The following is a 27,973-nucleotide window of genomic DNA, read 5'->3' on the forward strand; positions in this document are numbered from 1 at the left end:
CAGGTTCAGGTACTAGCTCATTCCCCCATCACTTTCTGTGGGTGTGTAAGACTGAGTTATGTAAACAATTACAGTAAAGTAACTGAAGTTTATTGCCAATATAGCTATGCGTAGAGCCAAGTTCCCAGGCCTTGCTCAGTCAGATGTTTCTTAAGAATTACTACTAAGAATAAGATGGATCCTGCCCTTTGGTAAACATCAATGTAAACTGATAAAAGAATTCAAGCCTTGAAGAAAGTTCAAGGAATCCTCAGGGGAGCCTGACATCACAGGCTTTGGGCATCTGAAGTAAATCAGAGAAGTAAGAATGCCTTCTCTCTCTTGGGCAGAAGGCAGTTCTGGGAGAGAAGGATTATTTATTGATACTTAAACAGCTGAGACAGGCAGGCTCTGTAGAGGTCAAATATCAATGAGGACCAAGCTCCACTTCTGGTGGAAGGACCATGTAGTTGCCTTGATGGACAATTTGCAGGAGTGGGCCCTTTACTTAACTTGGATATTTTATAGCTTCTAGTGACAAGAAGTCTGAGGAAGTGGTGGGATCCAGACTGGTGAATAGGGTAGGTACTCAGGTGAGCAAGTGAGGTAGCCTCTAGTGATGGAGCTGTGTAGTAGGCTTGATTCTTAGGTGTGTTACTGAGAAAGTGTGTATGTGAAAGGAAAGTCAGAGATGGGCAAAAAGGGCAACTGAAGACAGAGACTGACTAGAACTAAAAGAATCACTCAAAGTACTGAAAGAGCTTCATGATGTAAATGGCACTGTTCTTATAACTTAACCTGGTTAACTCTGATATTGTCATGGTTAGAAATCAGAACATTTAAAGAAAACTGAACCCCCTCATGTAATAGACTCAGATTGGTCAGCTTTTCAGATTAAAAATCTCAACATTTATGCAGTCCTCTAGATTACAGGATTTATGTAACAGCAGCTACAGAAACTTACAACTGTATAAATACTAGGGCCCCTAAGGGGGATTAACATTTCATTTGTATTGAGATGTTTTAATTCTCCCTTAATAATTTAAGATACTAAGTATTAATATTACATATCAGATATAAGATCTAATTTCTCCTGTATCCCATCTGAAAGCAATAACACTTTGTGGTACAGTTAACTGTTGTTTTCTTAAAGCATAGTCCAATTTCTTCCTTGTTCTGAAAACCAATTAAGCGACATTAAAGTTGTATGCCAATAGCATTGCCACTTTAGTATTTATTAATTTACTAAGATAATATCCTGAAATCTCGAAGGATAAACTTTTAATACTTTTTGCTAAATTTGCATCGTTTTCTTAAATTTATAGATTTAGAGTGTTTTGATTGATGGAGAAGAGGAAATATAAGGTTCACACTGGCTTTCCCAAAGGGATCCTCTGCTCAAAACAACCGAATCTAAACGTAAATATGAGTTCTCTGCTTTTTACATTTCCTGGGTCTTTATTCTCTCTTATAGCCTCTGAAACATTCTTCTTATGTATTTATTTAAGATGAGATAAGAATCTAGACAGAGACTATGTAGGCCAAATTTCAAATGGATTTAAAAATAATAATAAACATCAGGATAATCTAATATTCTCATAAATTATTTTAGAAGTATAATAATCATGTCATACTTCATGGCCAGGTTAATGTTTGATAGATTTTTTTTCTGTTTGTCAAAGTGTCAAGACATATTTCCAAAAGAAAAAAATACTGTGCAGCGTTAAACAGATTATAAGACTATGACTGCAGCAAAACACACATACATACAACCAGGAGACTCTGTGAAGTGTACATGTTAAGCTTAAAGTGTACAGCTGTAAGGTACAGTGTTCTGAGTAAGTTTTTTGTATTTATATGTCTGAATAGAGAACTCCAATGAACAGAAACAGCTCCTGATGGAGTTCAAGGCTTAGCATAAGAAAAAAGAAAGAGGGGGAAATGAACTCTATCAGCTCTGAAATAACACACTAGGGAGAAGTACTGGCTTGCATGAAAATTTTGGTGAGTTACCATGTAATAAAATTCACAAGACACTGACCACAATGAAAACGTCCAGAGGAACTGGGTGCCGGTGGTTCATGCCATCCTAGCTACTTAGGAGGCAGAGATCAGGAGGATCGTGGTTTGAAGCCAGCCTAGGCAAATAGTTCTGTGAGACCCTATCTTGAAAAAAGCCTATTACAAAAAAGGACTGGTGGAGTGACTCAAGGTGTAGGTCCTGAGTTCAAACCCCAGTGTCACAATCATACAAACAAACAAACAAAACTTCCAGTGGAATCATGTTGGATCTTGCTTCATTTCATTTAAATACTATCATAAGCACAATCAAGGTTTCTGTGAAGTGTTGCCTTCTCATTTAAAATAGATAGTGAAAAGATACTACTGATCAAACTAAATCCTTAAGGTGTCTTCAGGAAAAAAGAGAGAAGCAAAATCCTAATGCATTAACTAATCAGTATTATCACACAAAATAGGTAAGACATTTTTGATACTTTAAAACATGCACTGAGTGCTCCACAGAGGAATGGCATCAGAAGACAATTCTTTTTTTTTTTTTTAATATTTTACAGCAACTCAGAGTTTAGCAGATTTATTTGCTTAAAGAACTTTTTCATATATACCAATTCTTCATTCTGACTTGCCAAAATACCATGACTAAATGCAAGTTGACTAACACAGACCACAAATTTGTCGGAATACACGGAGTTCTGTACAAAATGAAGAAAATCAAGTTACTGGAGGCATCAGAAATGCTCTCAGGTTTTTTGTTCATTTAATATTATGGCAGTATGAAGTAATATACAAGGTACATGTCTTTTCTCCCTCTTTCCAGGGTTTCCATTAAGAGGGCAGGATGAGCACAACACCCTAGGGAAAGCCAAGGAAGCTGCATATTGGTCCACCTGAGTTCTGGACTATTATACCACATGGAACCCCAGGCAGGGCCTTTTCAGCTTTCCTTCTGTGTCAGTTTGCTGTTTTCTGTTTAGAACACATATTTATTTTCAACAATGTTTTCTAGTAAATGTGCAGACTTATAGAGAAAAAGGAAGAATGTGAGATAAAAATCTAAAAATGTAACCTATCGACATTTTTCTTACTTACTTTACTTATTATCTCCCTGGTCAGTTGGTGTTAGAGAGGTCTCCTACACTAGAGGGCAACCTTCCAAGCTGAATCAGACCACGAGAACAAGTAGCTTCTCATAGGAATTCTACTGAGGGAATGGTTTATGACACACCGCATCACAGGTCGAGTAACCTGTTACTTCAGCTTCTCACAGCAAAGCCATGGGAAGGATGAATGTATCATGCCACAGGACTCTGCTCCCCACCCCAATGAAGGGAACAAAAAGTGGTAATGCCTTCTGGACCTCTGGATCTTCCCTTCTATCCATCTATTCATCCATCCACCTCCAGCCTCCACCTAGCCCTGGGCAATGTCTGGAGTGATGGGTAGTGGATTCTAACAGTGTCTATTCTGGGTGTGTAGGTGAGATTCTCTCTTTCTTTCTTAATATTTGCTGTATTGCTTCAATATTTTTATAATACACATATATCATGTTTGTGACAGAAATAAAAATTAATTTTATAAAAGAGAAAACTTCCCTTTTAGATCAATTTTTCTAAAGATGTATACAATGAATCAGGTCTATGTAAAGCCTTTTACAAACATGGCACATGAGGGCACTGTCTGAGATAATACCATATCTCAGTTTAGTGCACTTGAAAGCCAAGCACAAAGGTGTCAATTATGCAGACACATAATTTAAACACAGTTAACACCTTAGACCACTTGACTAGGTTAAATTGTACCAAAAAGCCTGAAGAATATGTTGCAGTAATGGTTCTCTCCTGACTCTCTGGACTACTGTCCTCTCCTTGGTAGTCACTCTCCCTGTTCTAATTCATCTGTCTTAGTTTCACTCCTCCTGCTCCAAAGTCTATCATTGCTCTCCAGTGCCCAACACAGATGTGCAAACATTCAAATTGGGGCCTAACCTATTGTTCTGGTCTTACTCTTAACTAGTCTTCATCATGTAGAAAGACCTCATTTTTGACTGGGGCCTGGGTATGTTTAAACTTTGACCCCATATGAATATTGTATCTGGCCTATGGATTACAGATGGCCTTTGAAAAGCCAGAAGAACAAAATGATCAAAGCAATTAATAGTTATTCATTAGTTCATAAAACATATTATTGAGATACAGTAGTAGTAGTGTTTCCTATTTTAAAGAAGATGAAACTAAACCTCAAAATTCATTATTTGTGCTCTCCCCTAAAAAAACCAGAAAATTAAAATACAGTATGTTCTTTAGTGGATCAGAATTAGGATTCAAAATTATCAGTTCCATCAAAAAATTCCTCTATTTTATATTTCTATTTATTCCTCTGAAATATAAGAATGGCAGATATTTAATGTTATTTATTAACAGAAAGCTTCTTCTGTTCTTCTTAACTCTGCTTCTGTTACAAGCGAGTTGTTATTATTTTAATGTTTAAATATTTAGGCAATGACAGTCCCTGTCAGAAACGTTAGCCAGGTTTTATTGTACAAGGTTAACTGACTTATTTTACTAAGAGAAGTGAACAAAGTGGAAGGTCCCATCAAGAGAGTAACGTATTTGAACAACATCTAACAGTTAACAAAGTGCAGGTAATTATGACAATTCCATAAGCAAACTTGCATCCAGTTAACTTTTAAAGTCCCTATTTTCTCTCAAATATATACTGACATCTTCCAAGAAAGTTAAGCTAAATTTTCTTTCCAACTCACATTTACTTAGAGAATTGCCATTAGCTTCTGACTTTATTACTGTTGCCTAATTGTAGAGGTTTAATGTCATTTTTCTCAGTGAACATCCTGACTTGGAGATGTGAGGAGTGGGAACTGGGTTTGTCACACATTAGGAAAAGCTCTGGTGGCTCTGGGCTAGGATTGTGCTCTCTCATTACATATTTGTGCTGTGTCCCAGGGCCTTGTGCACTGACACTGAGGAAGTGATTCACAGCTGCAACTGCGTGTGGAGTCATTCTGGAACTCAATAAAAGTACTAAGATGCAACAGGAAAGTAAGGTATAATATGGCTCAGTTCCTGTTCTCAGATAAGAAGCAAATCCAGGGTATGCTGTGGGGAAAAAATAAAAATTTCTTCAAAATACTCAATGACACAAGGGCAATAAAGCAAATAGGAATTTTCACTCCTTAGTTTTCATCCCTTCTCTAAGGCAAATTGTGCAAAATATGTGATGATCCAAGAAATCAGTTTCTTACCAGTGTTCTGTGAGCTCCCAATGCAGCTAAGGTGTATCCCTCTCTTGAGGAAATAGGCTGTGATTTGAAAACTATAACCTGTAAAATCAAAGGGACATCATTAAGTTATAAGCTTGTTTGCCACTGAATCCCAGGGTCCCAGCCCAGTGTCGATCACTTGAGGTGAGCATTACTATTCTGGCTCTTCCAGGAGGTCTGGCCAAAAGTCCCTAGTCCCTGAAATGGCACAGTTACTTTACCTGTAAAATGGAATAAGTGAAGATATAATATGCCTGAAAATTAGGGTTTTGGGACAGGATGACTAATTTAGGCTGAACTAATACACAGATCTTGAACAGTTTTGAATATTCACTATTTATTAGATTATAAAAAGAATAGTTTAATATTTATTTGAAAATGTGTATAGTATGTAAGTAAGTTAATCCCTGAGTCAAGAACAACCAAGTCTTCATAAAAAATGATATGAAAAAGATACATGGTATGAGTAAAAAAAAAAATTCCCAACTCACCAGATGATCTAAATGAAAAAAGAGAGCATTAACTGTTGTCAAGTGTGTGGGACAACTGAAATGTCCATATGTTGGGAGGAGTACAAATTTGAATAGTCATTTTGAAAAAATACTCAAGTATCAAAAGCTGACCTTAAGCACGGACATATAGCATCCATAGTGGCATTCATTACAGAATCTTCAAACTAAAACCATTGCAAAGATTCATCAGAATTTTTAAAAAGTGGTGACACAATCACACAGTGAAAGACTGTGCTGTCCCTGAAAATGAGTAAGCTACAACTACAGGCAATAAGCAATAACTCTCACAAACATGACATTAAGTTAAAAGACATCTGTCTGAAGGAGTAAACAGCACCTATGAAAACAGAGCCATGGCCATTGATCTTATAAGGCAGTAACAGAACTTCGGATAATTCACAGAGATTCTAATTGTTTTATCTTTCCCTTTTTCCCTTTCCTCCACCTTCCCTCCAGGTATAAACTGGTCTGTTGTTGACTTTCCTGAAAAGGTCAAGTGAAAGTATTCCCAGTTAATATAGTCAAGTGTCTGGTGGAAGAAGCAGAAATAAAAAAGGCTCACTGGAAATATAGTACCGAATTGCTGAGACAACCTCAGGAATTTGCTAAACCTCCAAGAGAGTATCTTACCCATGAAACTGGAAGGGCTGAAATTTGCAAGAAGTGGTCTCCCAGGACCATTACATCAAGTCCTCCTCCCACCCCACCTACAGTTCATGACAATGTTTGTTCTAAAGTAACTTACATAGAACACAATTAAGGAGGTTTTCACTGTTACATTCAGTGTCCTTCCAACACCCCTGTAGAAAGATCTGGCATATCAGTAAGCATGGACTTGATGCTTTGTCAAAATAAGCTATAGCTTTGACAACACAAATGCTTTAGTCACATCAATTATGAAATAACACTGACATATAGGAAAGGATACTCTCCAGCTTTACTGATATGAAATACATTTTTTCCAACACACTCAAAAAGGGATTGCATTTCAGTCATGTGACTTTCTTCTAATAAAATGTTAAACAAAATATGCACACTGTTGGCATTACTCTGAGTGCTTTAAAATAAATATGTCATTCTTCAGGTCTCTGAGAGAATGGAAGTAATTTCTACATCTATTTATTTGTCTTACTGCTGGAGAAGGAGGGACTGCAAGAGAGGAGTCCTTAGCAGTGTGAAACTTACAAACGGAATTTAAAAGTGATTTTTCAATTAATTATGAATCTTCCCAAGTACTAAACAAGAAAAATGTGCAATTTCTATCTCATTCTTCTTTTGCTGATAAATAGCACTAGATGATTAAGATTCAGACGGTATGTTCAAAATTTCAAACTCTTCTTCCTGTACAAAATCTCCAGCAACAAAATGTTACTCTCAGGAGGAAGCTAAATGTGAAGCTGACTGTGAATGCTATAGCTCTATGTTCAGGAAGCCTGGCATCTGGAGATACCACTTGATGATTACTCCATTATTATTTGGGCTGTTAAACAATACAGTTCTAATATGATATCTTCTCCTAAAAAAAAGAAAGTAGTACAATGCAGATTATAAGTGGTTTGTTATAAAAGTACCAGGAAAACTGAGTTTACTGAAACCTGGTCCTTACCCTCAGACCCTACAAGAGAGGACTGTGCTAAAAGGAAATCTTTTTTTTTTCTTTTATTATTCATATGTGCATACAAGGCTTGGGTCATTTCTTCCCCCTGCCCCCACCCCCTTCCTTACCACCCACTCCGCCCCCTCCCTCTCCCTCCGACCCCCTCAATACCCAGCAGAAACTATTTTACCCTTATTTCTAATTTTGTTGTAGAGAGAGTATAAGCAATAATAGGAAGGAACAAGGGTTTTTCCTGGTTGAGATAAGGATAGCTATACAGGGCATTGACTCACATTGATTTCCTGTGCGTGTGTGTTACCGTCTATGTTAATTCTTTTTGATCTAACCTGCTAAAAGGAAATCTTAAACTGGCATCTTGTTATTAGTGGTTTCAATGGAAAGCTCAGCTTAATGGTACATATAATTTATTTATTTATTTATTCTTTTATTCACATGTGTATACATTGTTTGGGTCATTTCTTCCCCCTGTCCCCTCCCCCTCCTCCCCTTCCCTTCCCCCCTCAGTTCCAGGCAGGTCCTGTTCTGCCTTTATCACTAGTTTTGTTGAAGAAAAGAGACAAGCCTAATAAGGAAGACAAAGTGTTTTTGTTAGTTGAGTTAGGATACTATACAGAAATATTCCTAGCATTGCTTTCGTGTACACATGTTATGACCCATGTTGATTCATCTCCAACTGATCTTTACCCTGGTTACTGATCCCCTTCTCATGATAACCTCTGTTGCTTTAAAGTTTCTGTATTAGTTCCTCTGGAGTGGGGACATCAAAAGCTTTCATGTTTTGGGTTTTCTACCTATTTCTATATCACCCAAATGTGCTCTCCCCTTACCATGTGATCCAAGTCCAACCACATTGCTGCATTTGCCCTAGATCTAAAGTCTGCGTGTGAGGGAGAACATACGATTTTTGTTCTTCTGAGCCTGGCTGACCTCACTCAGAATGATGTTCTCCAGTTCCATCCATTTACCTGCAAATGATAAGATTTCATTCTTCTTCATGGCTGAGTAAAATTCCATTGTGTACAAATACCACATTTTCTTGATCCATTCATCAATAGTGGGGCATCTTGGTTGTCTCCATAACTTGGCTATTATGAATAGTGCTGCAATAAACATGGGTATGCAGATGCCTATGGAGTAACCTGTGTTGCATTCCTTTGGTTATATCCCCAGGAGTGGGATTGCTGGATCACATAGCAGGTCTATGTTTAGATTTTTAAGGAGTCTCCAAATTTTTTTCCAGAGTGGTTGTACTAGTTTACATTCCCACCAGCAGTGTATGAGGGTTCCTTTTTCCCCATATCCTCACCAACACCTGTTGTTGGTGGTGTTCTTGATGATGGCTATTCTAACAGGTGTGAGGTGGAATCTTAGTGTGGTACCTATAATTTAAATGGCAAATTTAACATGTAAAAAAGATTTTCACCTTTTAGTCCAAATTCCACTGCTTATATGAAAGTTCATTGTTTCAAAGAGAAAACTTGAAGAGAGATTAAACACAAAAGGTCTTTGTGTCAGTTTTTATGACAAACTAAATTTGACATATGAACAGAAAAAAATTACAGCTGTTAAAACAAACTGAACTGAACTGCTTTAGAAGATGTATTTCATTTATTCATAGGTAACAGGCAGTTATAAAGACTATCTTCTTATCTTTGCTCTTAATGAAATTGACTTTACAGAGTTCAACAGGCTACTGAGGTTTTACACTTAACTAGGACAAACACAAAGCTCTACTATTCTCTAAAGCTGAACAGCAATTTGGCGAAGAATCTAGAATGCCCTTTGCCTTCCCTACTTGAGCACCAGCTTTCTGCTACACTTATGTTCTAAGTGGAGAAAACCTGAGTCAGGAGGAAATTAGGGAAATAAACAATTGGAAATCATAAAGTGATAATCCTCTTATCTGAAAACTATTGAAGTATGTCAGTTTTCTTGCTGGCTTTGGGTCCTCCTCAATCTTGGAGGACCATCTTTAGACACAGGAAGAGATGACTTAACGGGAGGATGAGACAGGTACTGGTGGCTCATGCCTATAATCCTAGCTACTCAGGAGGCAGAGATCAGGAGTATCATGGTTTGAAGCCAGCCCTGGGCAAATAGTCTGCCAGACCCTATCTCAAAAACACCTATCACAAAAAAAGGGTTGGTGGAGTAGCTCAAGAAGTAAGAGTACCTGCCTAGCAAGGTGAGGCCGAGTTCAAACCCCAATGCTGCCAAAAAATAGGAAGATGACTTTGAAATGGAAACATCTTTCCACCAGCAGTCTTCTGGCATGTGCATTTCTAGAAAATACTTATACTTCTGAATTGCTTAAAGTCACATGATCATCCATTGCTAGGAAGTCCATCTTCTCTCCTGGCCTCTAAGTAGTCCCAGAGTCTCTGGTTCTTATCTGTACTTAGTAAACAGCCTTTGCACTTCTCTCCATCTTCCGACAGCCTCCAACCTCCCACTGAAACATAAAATGATGACCTGTTACCACATTAACTTTCTTCTGGCTCCCCTAGTTACTCACCAAAGAATATTAATTTTAAGAAAAAACAAGGGGTGTGGGGGAGCTCTTTAATGTTTATGAAAGAAAAGGCAAACCAAAGCCTACTACTATGTTCTATCATACTGTCTAAAATAAATTGCTTTGCAATGGCTTTATTAGAAATTTGGAGACTTCATGAACGGAAAGAGAAAAGTTATAACCCAAACAAATCAAATATGAATTGAACAGATTCTACCTGGATTAGAAGGTATGTAGATTAGTTTTAAATGGTACCATGCTCTAATGAGTAATGCTCATTTTAAGGGAGGAGTCATTTATTTTGGGTTGTTATGGTTCATAGTCCCAAGGCACTGAGAACATATATCCAACATGGAGGGTTTACTCTAAAATTATCCAGCTTCACTTGTTTTTCAGTGCACTCATAGCCAAAGTGACTTGAGCTTCTCCACAGCTGCAAAGGGGAGTCTATAGTATGGTTTATAACATGGAAGGTCCTCTCCCATAGCTATTATGAGATAATGGATTGGAAAGCCTGGGAAAATGCCTCCATGCGGCCATAGAGCCATCAGGATAGGCTGGCAAGTGAGCAGTACTTCACAGGTTTCATAGTGGGCTCCACCCACCACCTTCAGGGATCTCCTCCAGCAAAGTTTCCTCCCAAACCATAATAGGGGCTCATCAAGACCTCCTGTGTCCCTCAATACTTCTCTTACTTTGTTAGATCACGTGATCATGAAAAAATTTAAATATTCAGAAAAGTAGAAAAACAGTACTTCAAACACCCTGAAACCCACCATCTAGATTCAATAATGGCTAATGTTTTTGCCATGTTTCATATACATATTTGCTGAATCATGTCAAAATAGATTAGACATCATGAAACTATTTCTACAATATGTGTGAACTTGCAAGCAATAAAGGAGATTCTCCTACATCAAAATACTACAGGTTGAACATCCCTAATCTGAACATCTAAAATACCTTGAAATATGAAATTTTTTGAGCACTGACATGACGTTCAAAAAGTTTCATATTTTGAAACATTTCAAATTTCTGATTTTTTAAGTTAGGGATGCTCAATGAGGACAGTCTATACAAATATTCCAAAATCTAAAATACTGTGAAATCTGAAATACTTCTGGTCCCAAGCATTTCAGATAAGACATACTCAACCTGTACTATTGTAACTGAGCCATGGGATATGGCTCATATATTCACTGCTCAACTGTCTCAAAATGTTTATCACTGATTTTCTGTCAGACTAGGATTCAACCGAAAATCATGCCTTTTAACAGATATATTCTCTTACATCTCCTTTACTCTCAAACACTCTGCCTCTTCTTTTTTTTTTTCATAACTCTGAAGTTTTTAATTGATTGGTCTAAGTCATCTTAATAAACAATCCCATATCTGGATTTGAACTCTTTAAAAAACAATTTCGGTTGCCAAAATGAAAATTTTCAATTTTCCTGGTCTTTGAGAATGCAACCATTTTAAAATTTTGACTTCTCCTTCAACTGCTGTAGGAAACTATAGGTTCAAGATAAAGCTATTATTACGATTCAGTCTAGAACAAGATAACTTGGATATTTAATTTTAGAGATATAAAAAAAATCAAATCTGAAATTTGTGGATGCTTAAATTTTTATCAAAGGTAAACATACTTAGGAAAGGGAACCTGAGGACAGGCATGGTGGCTCAGGCCTGTAATCTTAGCTATTCAAGAGGAAGAAGTCAAAAGGATCACAGCTGGAGGCCAGCTCAGGTAAAAAGTTATCAAGATTCCATCTCAACAAACAAGCCTGGTGTGATGGTGCATGCCTGAAGTTCCAGCTACAATGGAGGCTAAAGGTAGGAGGCCCACCCAGGCAAAAACATAAGATCCTACCTGAAAAATAACTAAAGCAAAAAGGGTCAAGGGCATGGATAATGGCTAACCCCCCCAGTACCTCTGGGGGGGAAAAAAAGAAAAAGAAAGTTGTAATCAGATTATGATGTACTAATGAATGCAGTAGTAGTTCTGTACTGCATGCCAGTTTAGATGTATGAAGCCATGAGAATTTCATTCTCCATCTGAAGACATGGTTATGACTTAAGAAGAGGACAGGAAGAAAAAGGCTGATTATCTGGCAAGTGTTGACAATGTCTAGGATGCTTAAAGTAGTCCAGAAACATATTACATAAAAGGTGGAGAGTATGTGCTTTTTAGCTATTTGGTTTTAAAAAAAGGGGTTATAACTCATTACTTTGAAAACTTCATTCATTCACAAAGTTATCCTTATCAGAAGGCCTAGGATGGAAAAGATAGAGAAATCATGAGCTTGATATTGTTGCTTAAAACATAAAGAAAACCTAGGTATGAGACAGAGCCTTCTGAAATACCTGCATGGGGCCCTTTTAAAAAAAAATTAAAAACATTTTATTTGCATATATTAGTTGTACATACATGTGCATACAATGTACCTTGATTAGATTCACCCTCCAACAATTTCAACAGGTTTCCTTGTTCTGTTTTTATATAAGTATATAAAGCATATCAATTATATTCATCCTTGTTCATCCTCCCCCTCCACCAGAATAGGACCTCTTTTACATTCCTGTCCTTTTTGATGTGTATATTCATTGTTCAAAGGAGTTTCACTGTGGTATCTCACACATGCATATATTGTACTTTAATCAGATTCACCCCTCTACTTTTGCATGTGACTTTCACTATTACTAGTGATGGGTAGACTAGAGGAAGGGATTGTTCTGTGAGAACTAAAAACCAGAGTCCTGTCTTATGTTTTAGAATATATGCACAGAGAATCTTAACCTATGAACACAATTAGGAAACAATTTGGGTGAATAAATGGAATATTCAGACTTAAGCTAAAATTTTCACTTATTATGCAAGACATTTAGACTCCAAAAATGTTCCCTTGAGATAACATTTCATGTCCTTAAATAAGTATCGTCCTAGATTGAGTCACAATAAAGTTATGTCTATTTGATGCCAAAACAAATGGGGCAAACTGGTTAAACTCTCAAAATTTTTTCAACTGAACAAAATAATTATTTCAGCTAAATTTACTTTAAAGAATTATTTTTCTTTAACCTGTTACCCGCTGACTTTGCAAGGCATACCACAGGTCTCATATGCTATTAATTTTATTATGTATAGGCTCCATCACTGACTGCCGACACAGAATGAGAAAATTTTTAAGGGAAGACAAAAGTTAGAATAAAACAAATTGAGAAATTACTATGTCAGATATTTTCCACACTGATTTTCTAATTTTCTTTACAGAAATATACCCTTTACATTAAATACGAAAACCATGCTAACATGTATAGTATTCAAAACAATGGTTCCCACAGTCATAACTTGCCACATGAGTGATATAATACTGTGTATGTATAAAACGCAACATTCTTTACAAAACTCTACTAATCTTTAAAGAACTACGTATAAAAGAAACGAATTTCTAATAAACCTTCTAAATGAGGTTGCTGGTTGCTTGAACTGCTACCTGTGCAAGTTTGCCTCTCAGCAAGGGCTTTTATTTATTTATTTATTTATTTATTTATTATTTTTCTGTACCTAATGCCAGATGAAGCATACTTTCTAGGGCTTCTCTGTCTTACAGAGGGCCTATTCTGACTTTAAGATTCTAGGACCACGTACAGTGAAAAACCAGGGATGAACCACTGGGTTATTATAACAGGATTGCGGAATTGCAGGACAAGAAACAACCTTGACAAGTCATCTAGTTCACTTTGTACTTGTTAAACAGGATATTTTTTCAAAACAAAACCAAAATGCCAAGTAGGAGATGCCACACCTGCCTATATGCTACTCAACGCTTCCGTTATCAAACGAATACTGGTTGTACACTAGTGCCTACAAAGCAACGCAGGTTAACAGGAAAAGAGCTAGGTTTTGACAGGAAATCTGGAGAGAGCACAGAGCTTGTTTAAAGGGGCCTGCAGCAACTCAATGTCAGCTACCAGCTACCACTCAACACTACAGAACAAGGGTCCCAAGAAAACTGGCAATCCATATTTTTATGTCAAATATCAAATTTTAAATCTGCATTGAATCCGAACTTTAATATACTCTGCAGCCCAAATAAAATTATTCTGAGTGCTTGTGCATCTTTTCCATGCTGCCACTTTGTAACCACTAATCTAAATTCCTTACACTTAGTGAAAACTCATTTTTTTATGTGTCTTCAGCAGAGCTGAAGGAAAGCTGGCCACTTCCAATTCAGCCATGTATTTTAAGCTAAATAAACCCAGGTCCTTAACCCTACTACCAGGACAAGTTTGTCTATACTAAATTCGTATTTCTGAATCTTTTAAAGTTCTGACATTAAAGATATTCAGTAAATAGTTGACTCATTGTGGGGGGAAATGGAAAATTATACATTTTAAGAAGTCATTAATTATATAAATCTGTGGGATTTATACTAAAAAATAAGAAAATTTTCATTAATTAAAAAAGGACCTGAATAGATGGAGTAATAATCCATGTTATCAAGTGGGAGGGATGCTACAAAGCTGTGAATTGTCCCAATGATCATTTATTTAACAAACATATACCAAGTGCCTATTATGCATCATATGATTCCAATCAAAAATCAGTTTTTGAAATTGTGTCTACGTGTGTATGTTTCTGTGAAGGCAGTTTGGAAGCTACCAAAAACAATCTGAAGTCAATCTAGAATAATAAACATGAATAGTTAAGAAAAATAAATTCAAAATGATAAATGCTTTTTCTAATAAAAAGTAATGTATATTCAATGCATTAAAAAAGTGCAGACAAAACAAAGTGTAAAGATAGAGCTAAATCGTCAACAGTCTGACCACCCAGAGACACTTTGTCACCTTGACTTTGATATTCTCTAGCTCTTTTCTCAAGTTATATATTATTCTTTCTACACAAATGAAATCAAGTGATACTGTTTCATAACCAAAATTAAAAAAAAAAAACCTCAATGAGTGGACATTGACTTTGTATATGGTAACTGAAATGAGTAACATTCAACAGGACCCCACAGATCCCCCATGATAGTTTTGGCACATGCGGCCCCTCTTTTTCCAAGTTACCCTATTCCACTGACTTACCAGTCAATACACACTGTGTTAATTACTAAGTAGCTGAGATTACAGGTATGCATCACCACACCTGGCTTATCTTCTCCCTATTTCCCACCTATCTTCCACTGGCTTCCTCCCTGACTCTGGCAAACACCATTCTACTCTGTTTCTATGAGTTTAGCTTTTCTAGATTCCACATATATGAGATCATACAGTGTTTGTCTTTCTGGGTCTGGTTTATTTCACTTAGCTCATCCATTTTGTAGCATATGGCAGGATTTTATTCTTTTATGGCTGAATAATATTTCATTATTATGTATTCCACAGATATAGCACATTTTCTTTATCTTTCATCTGTTTATGGATATATAGATTGAAAAAAGGTAACCTATGGAATGGGAGAAAATAGCTGCCAACTATATATACAGTTAAGGAACTCCTTTAATCTCATTTTTGCTATTTCAAAATACTGGAGGTTAAGTATTTTATAAAGAAAAGGACTGGTGAAGTGGCTCAAATAGCAGAGCCCCTGCCCAGGTCCTGAGTTCAGCCCTCCAGTACCACAAAAATAAGTAAATAAAAAAGAAGAAGGAGAAGAAAGATTGATTTATCTTACTGTTCTGGAAATTCAAGACCATAGCACCTTCGACTGCTCAGCTTTGGTCAGCAGATAGCATTACAGTGGCAAGAATATGTGTAAGGTTGTTTCCACATCTTGGCTACTGTGAACAATGTTGCAGTGAACACTGTAGTGCAGATAACAGTTAAAAATGAGGATTTCATTTCCTTTGGATATATACCCAGAGTGGGAATGCTAGATCACATACTTCTGTTTTTAATTTTTTAAAGCATCTCTATACTTGTACAGCATACAAGTTTCCCTTTTCTCCATGCTTTTACCATTTGTTTCCTCTTCTTTTTGAACAGTCTTCCTAACAATTGTGAAGTAGTATCTCATGGTTTTGATCTGAATTTCCTTGATTAGTAATTGTAAGCACTTTTTCATATATCTATTTGGCCATTTGTATGGCTTCTTTGTAAAAAAAATTTTTGAGTCCTTTGCCCATTTTTATATCAGTGACTTTGCTTTTTGCTAATGATTTTCATGGTTTGGTTTGCTATGGTTTGGATATGGTTTGTCCTCCAAAAGGAAAAGGATCTATTGCTGAAGGCTTGGTCTCTAGTATAGAGATGTTGAAAAGTGGTGGTACTTTTACAAGGTACAGCCAAGTGGAAGGTGATTAGGTATTTAAGTGGGATTAATGCTTCTCACAAGGGAGTGCATTCTTGCTCTCAGAGGAAATCTGAGATTGCAAATGAACCTAGCATCTGCCCTGAATCTTTCTTGCTTCCTGTCTCGCCATGTAATCTCTTCTGTACATGCTCTTGCCACTATGATGCTATCTGCTGACCAAAGCTGAGCAGCTGAAGGTGCCAGCTCTTGAATTTCCAGAATGATAAGCTAAATAAATCTTTTTTTTCTTTTCCCCTCCCTCCCTCCCTTCTTTCTTTCTTTATTGTGGTACTGGGGGATGAACTCAGGGCCTAGGCAGGGGCTCTACTATTTGAGCCACTTCTTTATAAAATACTTAACTTTGGATACTTTGTAATAGCAAAATTGAAACTAAGAGATTTCCTAAACTACATATATAGTTGATAGCTATTTTCTTTCATTCCATGTTACCTTTTTTCATTTTATTGACTATTTCCTTTGCAATGTGAAAGCTCTTTACTTTGACATAGTCACACTTAACTATTTTTGCTTTTATTGACTGCCCTTTTGGGGTCCAGAAAATCATTGGCCAGATCAATATTAAGGAGCTTTTCCCTTATGTTTTCTGCTGGTTTTATGATTTCTTGTCTTCCACATAATACTTCAATGCATTTTGAGTTAAAAAATAAGGGTCCAATGAATATTCAGCTTTCCCAACATTTATATAAATAAGACTGTCCTTTCCCCATTTTGTATTCTTGGTAACTCTGTCAAACACTAGTTGACTATGTATGCATGGTTTTATTTCTGGGCTCTCTGTTCTGTTTCATAGGTCTGTAAGTTTGGTTTTATACTAGTACTTTCCAGTTTTATTACAAAATTGTTATAATTCTAATATGAAGATGTAGATTTTCTCTAGATTTTTGTACATATAGAATATTATTTACAAAAAAGAATTTTTTTACTTCCAAATTTTACACTACTTTTTTTTTTTTTTTCATTTTACTTTTTTGTTTGGGCTGGGCCTTCTAACAGATCATTGAATATTATTGCTAAAAGGTATCTATCTGATGTTCCCAATTATCAAAGAAATACTTTACTGTTGTTTTGAGACAGTCTCAGTATGTAGCCCAGGCTGGCTTCAAACTTGTAATCTTCCTGCCTCAGCCTCACAAATGTTGGGATTAATGAGGCAAGAGCCACTATACCTAGCTTTAAAGAAACATTTTTAATGTTTTACAAGAACAATATTTACTGTTAAGTTTTTTGTGGATTCAATTCTAATTTTCTAAATTTTTTTTAATAAAAAAAATGGTGGCTGCTTTTTCTGTACCCAGTGAAATTGTTATAGGCATTATTCTTCTGTAATTATTAATACTATAAACATTACTAATAGGATTTTTATTGCTGAATCAACTTAGCATGGTGTCATAATTACATTTTTTGCATTGCCAAATTTGCCTTGCTGATATTTGGTTCAGGATTTCTGCTTTTATGTTTAAGTGAGATTATTTTGTAATTTTCTTCTCTTTTCTTGTCCTAGTTTTTAGTGTTGTTATATAACCTCATAAAATGAATCTCAGATGTTAATTCTTATTCAAGTAAAACCAGAATTACTTAGTTCTTAATTTATTTTTGGCAGCACAGTTTGAATTTAGGGCCTTACCTTGCTAGGTAGATGCTCTACCACTTGAGTCACTCCACCAGCCTTTTTTCGGGTTGGGTATTTTGGAAGATAGGGTCTTATGAACTGTTTGCCTGGCCTGGCTTGAACAGTGATCCTCCTGATTTCTGCCTCCTGAGTAGCTAGGATTATAAGTGTGAGCCACTGGTGCTTAGCTTTAGTTCTTAAATTTTTCAAAGAATCAACTTGGCAAAATATCTAGACTTAGTGCTTTCTTTTTTTTAAAATAATGGTTCCAATTCTTTAAAAGGATCTGTTCAGGTTTTATATTTATTCTTAACTCAGTTTTGCAATTTGTATTTTTCTATGAATTGTTCCATTTCACCTAAGTATTCAAATTTATTAGCATGAAGTTGTGTTTAATGGTGTCATCATTTTAATTTCCAGTGACATCTAGTTATGTTATGTTTTCATCACTAATATTTTTAAGTTTGGATATTTTTCAGCACTGAACTTTGAATACAGGGCCTTAAGCTTGCTAGGCAGGTGCTCTAATAATGGTGTCATGCCCCCAGCCCTGTTTTACTATTTTTTTCAGTTATTTTTTGTGTAGAGTCTGACATTTTGCCCTAGGCCACTCTTGGACTGAATCCTCCTACCTATGGATTCTGCATAGCTGGGATTATAGACAGGTGACAGCATACCCAGATTACTGGTTGAGTTGGGAGTTTTCCTCAACTCTTTCCCCAGGCTGGCCTTGAACTGTGATCCTTTGGATCTCTGCCTCCAGAATAAGAGGGATTATGGTCATATACTACTACTCTTGGCCCAGAAATAATGTCTTTATATTCTTTTGTTCCCTTCCTGTATATTCTCTGGGTTTGTTATTTTGTTCTTTATACAATTTCTTTTTTTTCAATGCAAAATCTTAAGTTAAATGTGTCACTCATTATTTTCAGCCTTCCTTTCTTTTTTAGTAGAAGTATTTTAAGTCTACAAACTGCCACTTATAGATACGTCTTACAAATTCTAGAAAGTAGACTTTTCACTGTTGCAAGTATTTTCTAATTATAATTAAGGTTTTCTTTTTGACCCATATATTATATACAAATATGTTTTTTAATTTCCCAAAAGTACTGCTTTGTTATTAATTTCTAAGTTAATTGTATTGTGATCATATTCTCTAAAATTGGTTGATGGTTACTAGGCCTGTGGTCTAGTTTTATAAATGTTCTCTCTATATTTAATCAAATGGACATTCTTTGGCTATTGAATTCAGCATTTTTTAATTATTTCATTTAAATCTATATGCATGCTATTTGCTTAATTAACCTCTCTCTTTGGTGGTAGATTTGTGGCTTTCTCTTTAGTTCTTTCCAACTTTTGTGTATTTTTAGAAACTGTATTAAGCACACATAGGTTTAGAATTACTATATATTCAATGAATTAGCCTCTAATCAATATATTTATCCTTAGTAATGTTCTTTCCCTTAAAAGTTATTGTATTTGATGCTAATGTACCTCTTCCAGCATGCTTTTCAGTAGTACTTGCTAGTTCTATATACACTTTTCCTTCCTTTTACTTTTCACTTTTCCAAGCTCTTATGTTTTAGGAATATATCTTGTAAACAGTATATAAATAAACATTTAAAATAATCTAGCCTTACAATATTTGACTACAATTAGCAATAAATTAGGATTAATTCCCAGCATTTCTTTTGTGTTGTTTCATTTTCTACTTTTCAAAAAAAAAAAACCTCTAAAATTTCCTAAATTAGTTAGAAACATCTTAGGGTGGGTAAGACTACAACAAAATAGATTTTTTTTCAGCTTCTCTTGAAAAAAAAATTAGACTATGTAACATACAGCATATAGACCGTATAGCATAAATCTCTCATGGTACAGAATAGGTGAAAATGGTAGAAGCTACTGCAAACAAAAAACAAGCAGAAGGCTATTAGCCTCAGGTTGTTTCTGTTAAAAAGAAAAAAGTGAAATATAACTTAGAGACATTCTTTGAACTGATTAATTTTGAATTGAGCTTTAGTCAACCACAGATAGTCATTTGGTCAATTCATTATATAACTAGAGACTTCCCATCAAACTATACCCAAATAAGACTGATGCCTACCTCCAGCCAATCAAATAATTTCTTTATTGTGCTTCATGTTTAGTCTATAATAGTCCCCTGCTCATACTCCAAACTCCTGGTTTGGAGTAATGCCTGATTCATGAATTGTTCTTTGTGGAAATAAAGTTTTAAATGTATCTCATCTCAAGTTCCTCTTTTAACAAAACCAAGTGGGAGATGGTGAGGTTTATGAGTAGCCACTGGAATAATAAGAAAGGGACATTCACAAAAGACAGTTTGGAGATAGAATCAGAGACAGGCTTGGCTGTCAACTAAATATGTGCAAAGAGGGATGAATTATGATGAAGATTTTTCCACCTTTGTGAATTCACTTTAGGTGAGTGGCAGTTTCCTAGGAAACAGAGAGGTTGGAGAGAATTGATAAAATAGTTAACTAAACTTTAGAGAGAAGGACCAATGAACCAGGAGTGGTGGTACATGCCTGTAATCCCAGCACTTGGGAGGCTGAGGCAGGAGGATCACAAGTTTTGGGCCACCCTGGGCTAGGTTTCAAAAGAGGAAAAACAAAAAAAACAAGAACAAAAAGTAAAAAGAAGCAACAAGACCTCTGGGTGAAGGTATCTGAAAGCAAATAGAAATAAATGTGGAGTTCAGGGGAGAAGTCAAGGCTGGAAATATACTGAGTGCTCCAGGGAAGAAAAATGAAAGAGGGTAAAAAAGAGGCCACAAAAAAGCAAACACACATTCCAGGAACTTTGCAAACATGAGAAGCAGAAGACAACACAGCAGCTTCATGGTAAACCATCAAATTAAAGGAAGATCACTGCATGTTTCTTTCATGCAACCTTCCTGCTTTCATTTCCTGGTCCCAGACTTGCTTTCTTCCTGATGTTTAGGTAGTCTGTTTTCTGCTCTACATATGTTAAACAGCAGGGGACTATAACAAACAAGCCTCACAATTTTTCACAGTCATGTGAGATTTCTATCCCATTTTCCAAGGTGCTGATCTTTTCCCCAATTCTAATGCATTCATTCAGGTCATATATGGAAACACTAAATATTTCCAAAATTTATCATTTCTTCTACTTTCTCTTCCAGTTATTAAAACACTACTATGAAATTCAAACAAGAATCCTCTAGTCTAGAGTCCCTCCAATTCCCAATTGTGGGTCTATAGCACATATCTATGTTACTTTAGGAATATGAATTTCCATGATAGATGTCTGTATACTCAAGTCCTAAGAATCTAGTGTAGACCTGGGGTAAATGTCTGAGAGCTGTATTCTTTTTAAAGACCTCTGGAGAATTCTAATGCACAGTCAGATTTAGAAGTCACTTAGTTCTAATATTGTTTTTTTAATTTAGTGGGATGTTATAAGGAAATTAGTAATTGGAGTCTTGTTAAGAGTAATGGTGGTACTTTACTGACTTCTTGAAATCAAAAATAAACTTCAAGTTCTGTCAGCAAATATAAGAGGTAAATTACCCTAGTTCCTTGAACACAAATAGATCTTTAGTAGGAGTACTACAGCAACAGTGAAGAGGCATGGGAAGAAAGGTAATTTAAGGCACTCAAGGCCCAAACTACCAAGCTAATTTGTGAGAAGTCAATGCATTTTAGCTCGATTATTATCATTCCTCTGGAGGATTTCAAAGACCAGGTCTCATGCCTTGTTTTCTTTCTTTCTCTTTAAAATTTCTGACTTATTTAAAAAATCACCACATGGTTTGCACTTTTATCTTCTATAAGTCCTTAGGAGAGATAAAACAGAAATTATGGGGTGGAAAGAGAAGGGGTGAGGGCAGGGGGGAGAAATGGCCCCAACAATGTATGCACATATGAATAAATGAATAAAAATAAATAAATAAAAATCTGAATTTGAAATGCCTTAAAAACAAAACAAAACAGAAATTACACGTTGCTGGGCAAAATGCAAGAGAAGATATATCCTACCTGCTACTCAGTATTCTTGCACATGGAAAAAACCCCACCATCCATGAAGGACCTAAAGATTAGATCCACCAAGTCTATGGATCTAACGACCAGTTTACAAATAGTACAGTGGCTCAAAGAATATGCCAATACCACCATATACAGTCGGCCAGCCAAATTCAAACGCGGGGAACTCCAGAGGATGGACATTTCACCCAGTTTCTGCAATAACTAAATAGAAGAATACTGGGAGGAGAGTTGCTGTAGGTTAAGAGATGTTCATTTATGGTAAGGAGAATCAATAAAGGACAATGAATGTCTGGATTAATCTTATTAAGATCTTGATTTGAACAATCCAATTTTCAAAAAATTAAGACATTCACAGAAATTTGAAAACAGGCAAAATATGTGATGACATTAAGAATTTCCAGGTCTTTAATGGCACTTTGATCATTAAAATGTTCTTGTTTTATAGCCACTAATGCTGAATCATTTATATACAAAGTGTACCAAGTTTTACTTTAAAACAGTCTGAAGGAAGAGAAGGAAAAAGTAGGCAAGGGCATAAATGAAATAATACTGACTATATGTTGAAAATGTGATATGGGTGAGGTCAGGGTTCATCAAACAATTCTATTTTTGCATACATTTGAAATTTCTGATAAGTTTAAAAAATGAAGTAAGTACTTTTTGGAGTTTTTTTTGAAAATACATATCATTTGATGAAAATATTCAAGAGCTTTAAAGATGATGCATTTTTTTTCTTTTAAGTAAGTTGTTAATACAATCTGTCTTCGAAAGTCTCAGAGTGTAAGTCACCATTAAAGCTGCTTGTATAGGTAATTTACTAACTCTAAAAATAATATTTAAAAAGGAATGCAAAATTATCCTTTATTATGTTGTGAATTATAACTAAAATCTTTAGAATGTCTAAATAGATAAGTCAAAGGAAACATTAACAAAAATGATCTGGTGGGTGACTGGAAAGCTTTCATCTTCCTAAAGCCTCAAGTAAGCACACTATTGAGGAAAAAGTAAAGCAACTAGGGATTCTTTAATTCATTTAATTTTAAATGAGTGTTATGGATATCCAGAACGTTCTTTCCCCACTCACACCTTACAGTTATGGATAGGAAGACTTTGACTACAATGAAGATTGCTTTTTCTTTGGCAGAAGTGGAATAATTAAGAGTTAAAAAATTTATGAAAGTGTTTAATCTAAGACCCTAGAAAAAATTTCGGAAAAAGCAATAGTACTTTATTAACTATTAAAATCAGGTGTGTATAACAATTCAAAATTATGCCAATTGTAGTTTATTCTTATTAAAATCATGTGTTTACAACAATTTAAAATTATGTTTGCTTATTAGGTTATTAGGTTAAAATAGACTTTGAGGCTAAGCAGAAAATGCCAGTTTTGACCCTGCTACAAAGAAAAAAAAAGACACATGCTTTCAACGTTATTCTACAAAGCTACAGTGATTAAGGCAGTATAATATTAGCATAAGGACAGACATGTAGAAATAGAATTGAGAATCCAGAAATAAGACTCAACATTTACTGTCACTTGCTTTTCAACAAAAGAGCCAAGAAAATTAAAAGAAGATAGCATAATCTTTTCAACACATTGTGCTGGGACACCTGCACATCTACACGCAAAAGTAGGAGATCAGAAATCTACCTCACACTATGTACAAAATTAACTCAAAATAGAACAAAGACCTAGGTATCAGAGTTAAATCTATAAAACTCTTAGAAAAAATAGGTATAAATCCTCATGAGTTTGGATTAGGCAATGATTGCTTAGATGTGACAACAAAAGCTCATGCCTGTATTCCTAGCTACTCAGGAAGCAGAGATCAGGAAGATTGTGGTTCAAAGTCAGTTGAGGCAAATAGTTGGCAAGACCCTACCTCAAGTGGTAGGGCGCCTGCCTAGCAAGCATGAGGCCCTGAGTTCAAACCCCAGTATCACAAAAACAATAAAAAATTAAAACTTCTGTGTTTCAAAATATACGATGAAGAGTGAGAAGACAATCCACAGAAAAGGAGAAATGTCTATCTGACAAAGGACTGTATAATATACAAATAACCCCTATAACTCAATAATAGAAAGATGAATAACCTAATTAAAATGACAAACTATCTGTTTTCTAAATAAAACATAAATAGCCAAAAGATAGTTGAATAAATGATAAGCATCAATAAGCATCAGGGAAATGGAAATCTAAACCACAAGGAGAAAACATTTCACATCCACTAGGATGGCTATAATCAAAATGACAAACAATAAAAAGTGCTGGTGGAGAAAAACAGAACCCTCACACATTATGGTTAGGATATAAAATGGTGCAGCCACTTGAAAAATATTCTAGAAGGTCCTCAATAGGTTAACCATATAAAAACAAAATAACCCAAAGATTTCACTCCTGTCAGACCCACGATAAATGAAAATATATCTCCACTCAAAAACCTACACACAAAATGGTACATGGTGCCATATACCTGTAATCCCAGCACTCACAGGATAAGGAAGGAGGATTGAGAGTTTGAGGCCAATCTGGGCTACATAGTGAGGTCCAGGCCAGGCTAGGTAGAGAGACCCTGTCTTAAAACAAACAAACAAGCCCCCAGCTCTATATACAAATGCTCATAATAGTCCAGGACTGGGATATAGCTAAGTAGTAGAGGAAGCATGCATTGAGACCCTGAGCACAATCCTCCACACTGTGCCTACCCCATGAAACATAATAGCCCAAAAGTGGCAAATCAAATTTTCACTAACTGATGAGCAGATAAACAAAATGTGATATATCCATAAAGTGGAATGCTATTTAGCGATAAAAATAAAAGAAGTACTACTGATATATACAACATGAGTTGAAAACATCGTGCTGAATAAAATAAGCCAGTTACAAAGAATCACATAGTGTATGATTCCATTTACATGAAATGCCTAGAACAGGAACATCTATAGCCACAGAAAGTAAACTGTGGTTATGCTGGGGGTGAGAAAGGCATTAGTGAAAAATGAGAATAACTGCTAATGGGGACAGGGTTTCTTTCTGAAGTGATAAAAATGTTCTAAAATTGATTCTGGTGATAGTCCAACTGTGTGAACATAAAAAGCCTTAGATATTTTTTTAAAAGCCACTAAATATTTTAAATGGGCAAATGATATGTGAACTACATCTCAATAAAGCTGTTATTTCAAAAAAGAATGGGAAGAAAATATTCTTCAGTTAAGTGAAGGACACTGTCAGTGTTCCTTTTCCTTATATCTCTGAAACAAACAATTAAGAATAATGATGATTTCCTCTCAATGAAAACACCTGAGCCTTTTGAAAATGGGATATACGATTGATTGATCAGTCACACTGCTTAACTAAAAGAGGCTACATGGAAACAATGTTCTCCATCATTTAACTAGACACATAAAGCAAATGTGCTTACAAGCATTTGACGCATGGATGCTTTAATTCTGTAACAGTAGCCCAAAAATTATCCTAATTGAATTTCATTGGGGTCTTACAGTCATCAAAATCCTATATACCACTTCAGTGACCCAAAGTTTATTTGGCCTACTTTTTACCTTTCTAAAAGGCTAGAAAAAAATGCAGTTAAGTTAAAAATGGGTTGGGGGAGATGGTAAAGTCTCCTCATAAGAGGATTATTTATAAACTCTATACTTTTTCATTACAATGTATTTTATTAGAGTAAGGATAAGCTTACACAGTGTAAAAATCAGGTCTTCTCAAAGTGCACAGTACCTTAAAGGGAAACTCAGAGGCTGTTTTACTTGCAAATACATAAAGATTTGGTAAGTGTTTAAAAAATGTTTTGTATTTAAGAGAAAACTTGTATAAGTCATTCTTGTAAATAACGAGAATTTCTTTCTTCCCCAAGGGAATATTTTTTACTTCAGTGTTTCTAAGTATACACAAAGTTAAAACCATGTAAAATACATTTTTCTCACAGTTGGGGGAGAGAAAAATACCGCAAGTAGGAAACCAGACAGCTAGGGAGTCAAAATGCTACACTTCTAGGTCAGACTTCTGGTTGCAATTAAGTAAAATTCCTGCAAATATTTATAAGGAAATCATATTTTGGGTGTCTCCTTTCAATCTTTGTGCGTTAGTTAAATTTATATTCATGGGGCATATACATATCTATACATGCATTAAATACATACAAAAACACACAAACTTACACATTTATTTGGACACATACATTATCTATGACCCTACAACTATAATTTGATCTTGGTCTATACTTTAAAACTAGTATTTCTTCTAGGCATTTTTTAATGCTTGAAAGTATATGGAATTAGTTTTATTTTGTTTAATGTGGACATAGTCAGTTTTCTTAAGACATTTCACAAAATACATTAGGCCAAGTTTCCCATTAGGTTATATGGTTCATGATCAAATAAATTAGAATCTGATTGGAGTTTAGGCTCTGAGTAATGACAGCACTGTGGTACAACAACAAATATAAATAAGCTATGCAATTAACGCATCTAAAACTATTAAATATGTCTCCACTCAAGTCTCTAGGGATAACCTAGCAGATTTTAATGCTTCAGATACCAACTCACTCAAAAATTTAGGGCAAATTCATTTAAAATCAGGGAAAATGTCTATAGTGCTAGAGGAAACACATACCCCTGCTCAATGTTCAGAGGCTGTCATAGTGAATATATAGTTGTTTTGATTATAAATTGAAACAGTTAACAGAAAATATTTAGATACTACAAAAGTTGTAATTTACAGTATTTAGTTTTATCCTAAATAATTAGAATAATTAGGGAGCCATGTTAGGAAATCTGAAAATAAAACCTCTCTACTTTCTAGACATACAGATTATAGTCTCCAAAATTCCCATGATATTTAATTAGCAAATCTCAGTCCCAAAGCATTAACCCAGTGTATTATTCTCTGTCAGTACCTCCTCCATCATCTTTTATACCTTTCAAAATCAGAGGGTTCTTACTGACATTTAGTCTGTTAGATTATTATCTGTTTTCTCATTCAAGTTCCCTTACAGTTATTAATAATAATGATATGAAATTCAATTACTAGGGACTTTTAAATCTTGGAATTACGGTGGGTGGGGGAAATTAAAGAGGATAGCAAGTTATATTTGTGGAGTAAATACCTATCTATATATTCATTAAATACTTACATGAATATACATACACATAGAATTGCAACTCGATCTTGGCCAAAGAGGAAAACCAACAGAATCCACATTGCAATTTGAAACTAAAAAAAAGTAATAAAGGCTTTGTTTTAAAATGGAAAAATTGCCCTGTTTCTGATGCTCATCAGGTTATGGATTATTAGGGAGAAGAGGCTGGTGAGGGAGAAAGAAGCAGTATTACCATAGGCCAAGAGAATCATTCTACTAAGGTCTATACTGTCAAATTTAAGTTTGATAACAACCTCATGTAGGGAAAGAATTCTAACCTTTTTAAGTCTTATTCATGAGGTTTTTTAGTATTTTAATATCTTGTAAAATTAAGTAAACAAAGATGAAGCATTGCATAACTCTAGCAATGTCCATAACAGGTAATTATGACAAACAAAAACATTACCCTTAAAAGTTCAGAGTTTTTGTTTTCTTTCCATATATTGCAAAAAATGGCTATAGCAGTCTCCACAGTTTTTGAGAAAGCAAAGCATCTTGAGTTGTCATTGCTGCTTTAGCACTTTTGGTTAAAAAAAAAGTATAAAACTTAAAGTTTTATAAATTTCCCATTTCTGGAAAAATAATCTCTGCTGAAATTATGGTACATTCACCAAAGGGCTTATAGGCACTTGCTTTTATTATTGCCTTTTGAGCTTCTCATGTTGGATAAAAGCCTATAAAATGTCTTGATTGAGTACATTATGGGGAGAAATGTAAATAATAACTACAGCTATTTAAACACATGTATGAAAAGAAAATACATGCTTCCATTGTGTTCTATGACAGACCTGGGGAAATCCATTTCTATTTGTAAAGGGCTGTAAACAGAAAAAAATGTCTAAATATTAAGATTATTTAACAGGATAGCAGATACCTGAAAATATGCTGTAGAAAATATTTATAAAACTACATGAGTGCCTATTTCTTTTTTGAGACCTGAC

General features: G+C 35.3%; 1 protein-coding gene across 1 annotated transcript in view; it reads right to left on the reverse strand.

Annotated features, from left to right (window-relative positions):
- Slx4ip (SLX4 interacting protein) overlaps nt 1–27,973 on the reverse strand; it is a 230,927-nt gene that overhangs the window by 17,275 nt on the left and 185,679 nt on the right. The window contains 1 exon segment of the mRNA XM_074074342.1: nt 5,258–5,335. Coding sequence (XP_073930443.1) covers nt 5,258–5,335 — 78 coding nt within the window.

The sequence above is a fragment of the Castor canadensis genome, chromosome 5 (assembly GCF_047511655.1).
Source record: "Castor canadensis chromosome 5, mCasCan1.hap1v2, whole genome shotgun sequence".
NCBI lineage: Eukaryota > Metazoa > Chordata > Mammalia > Rodentia > Castoridae > Castor > Castor canadensis.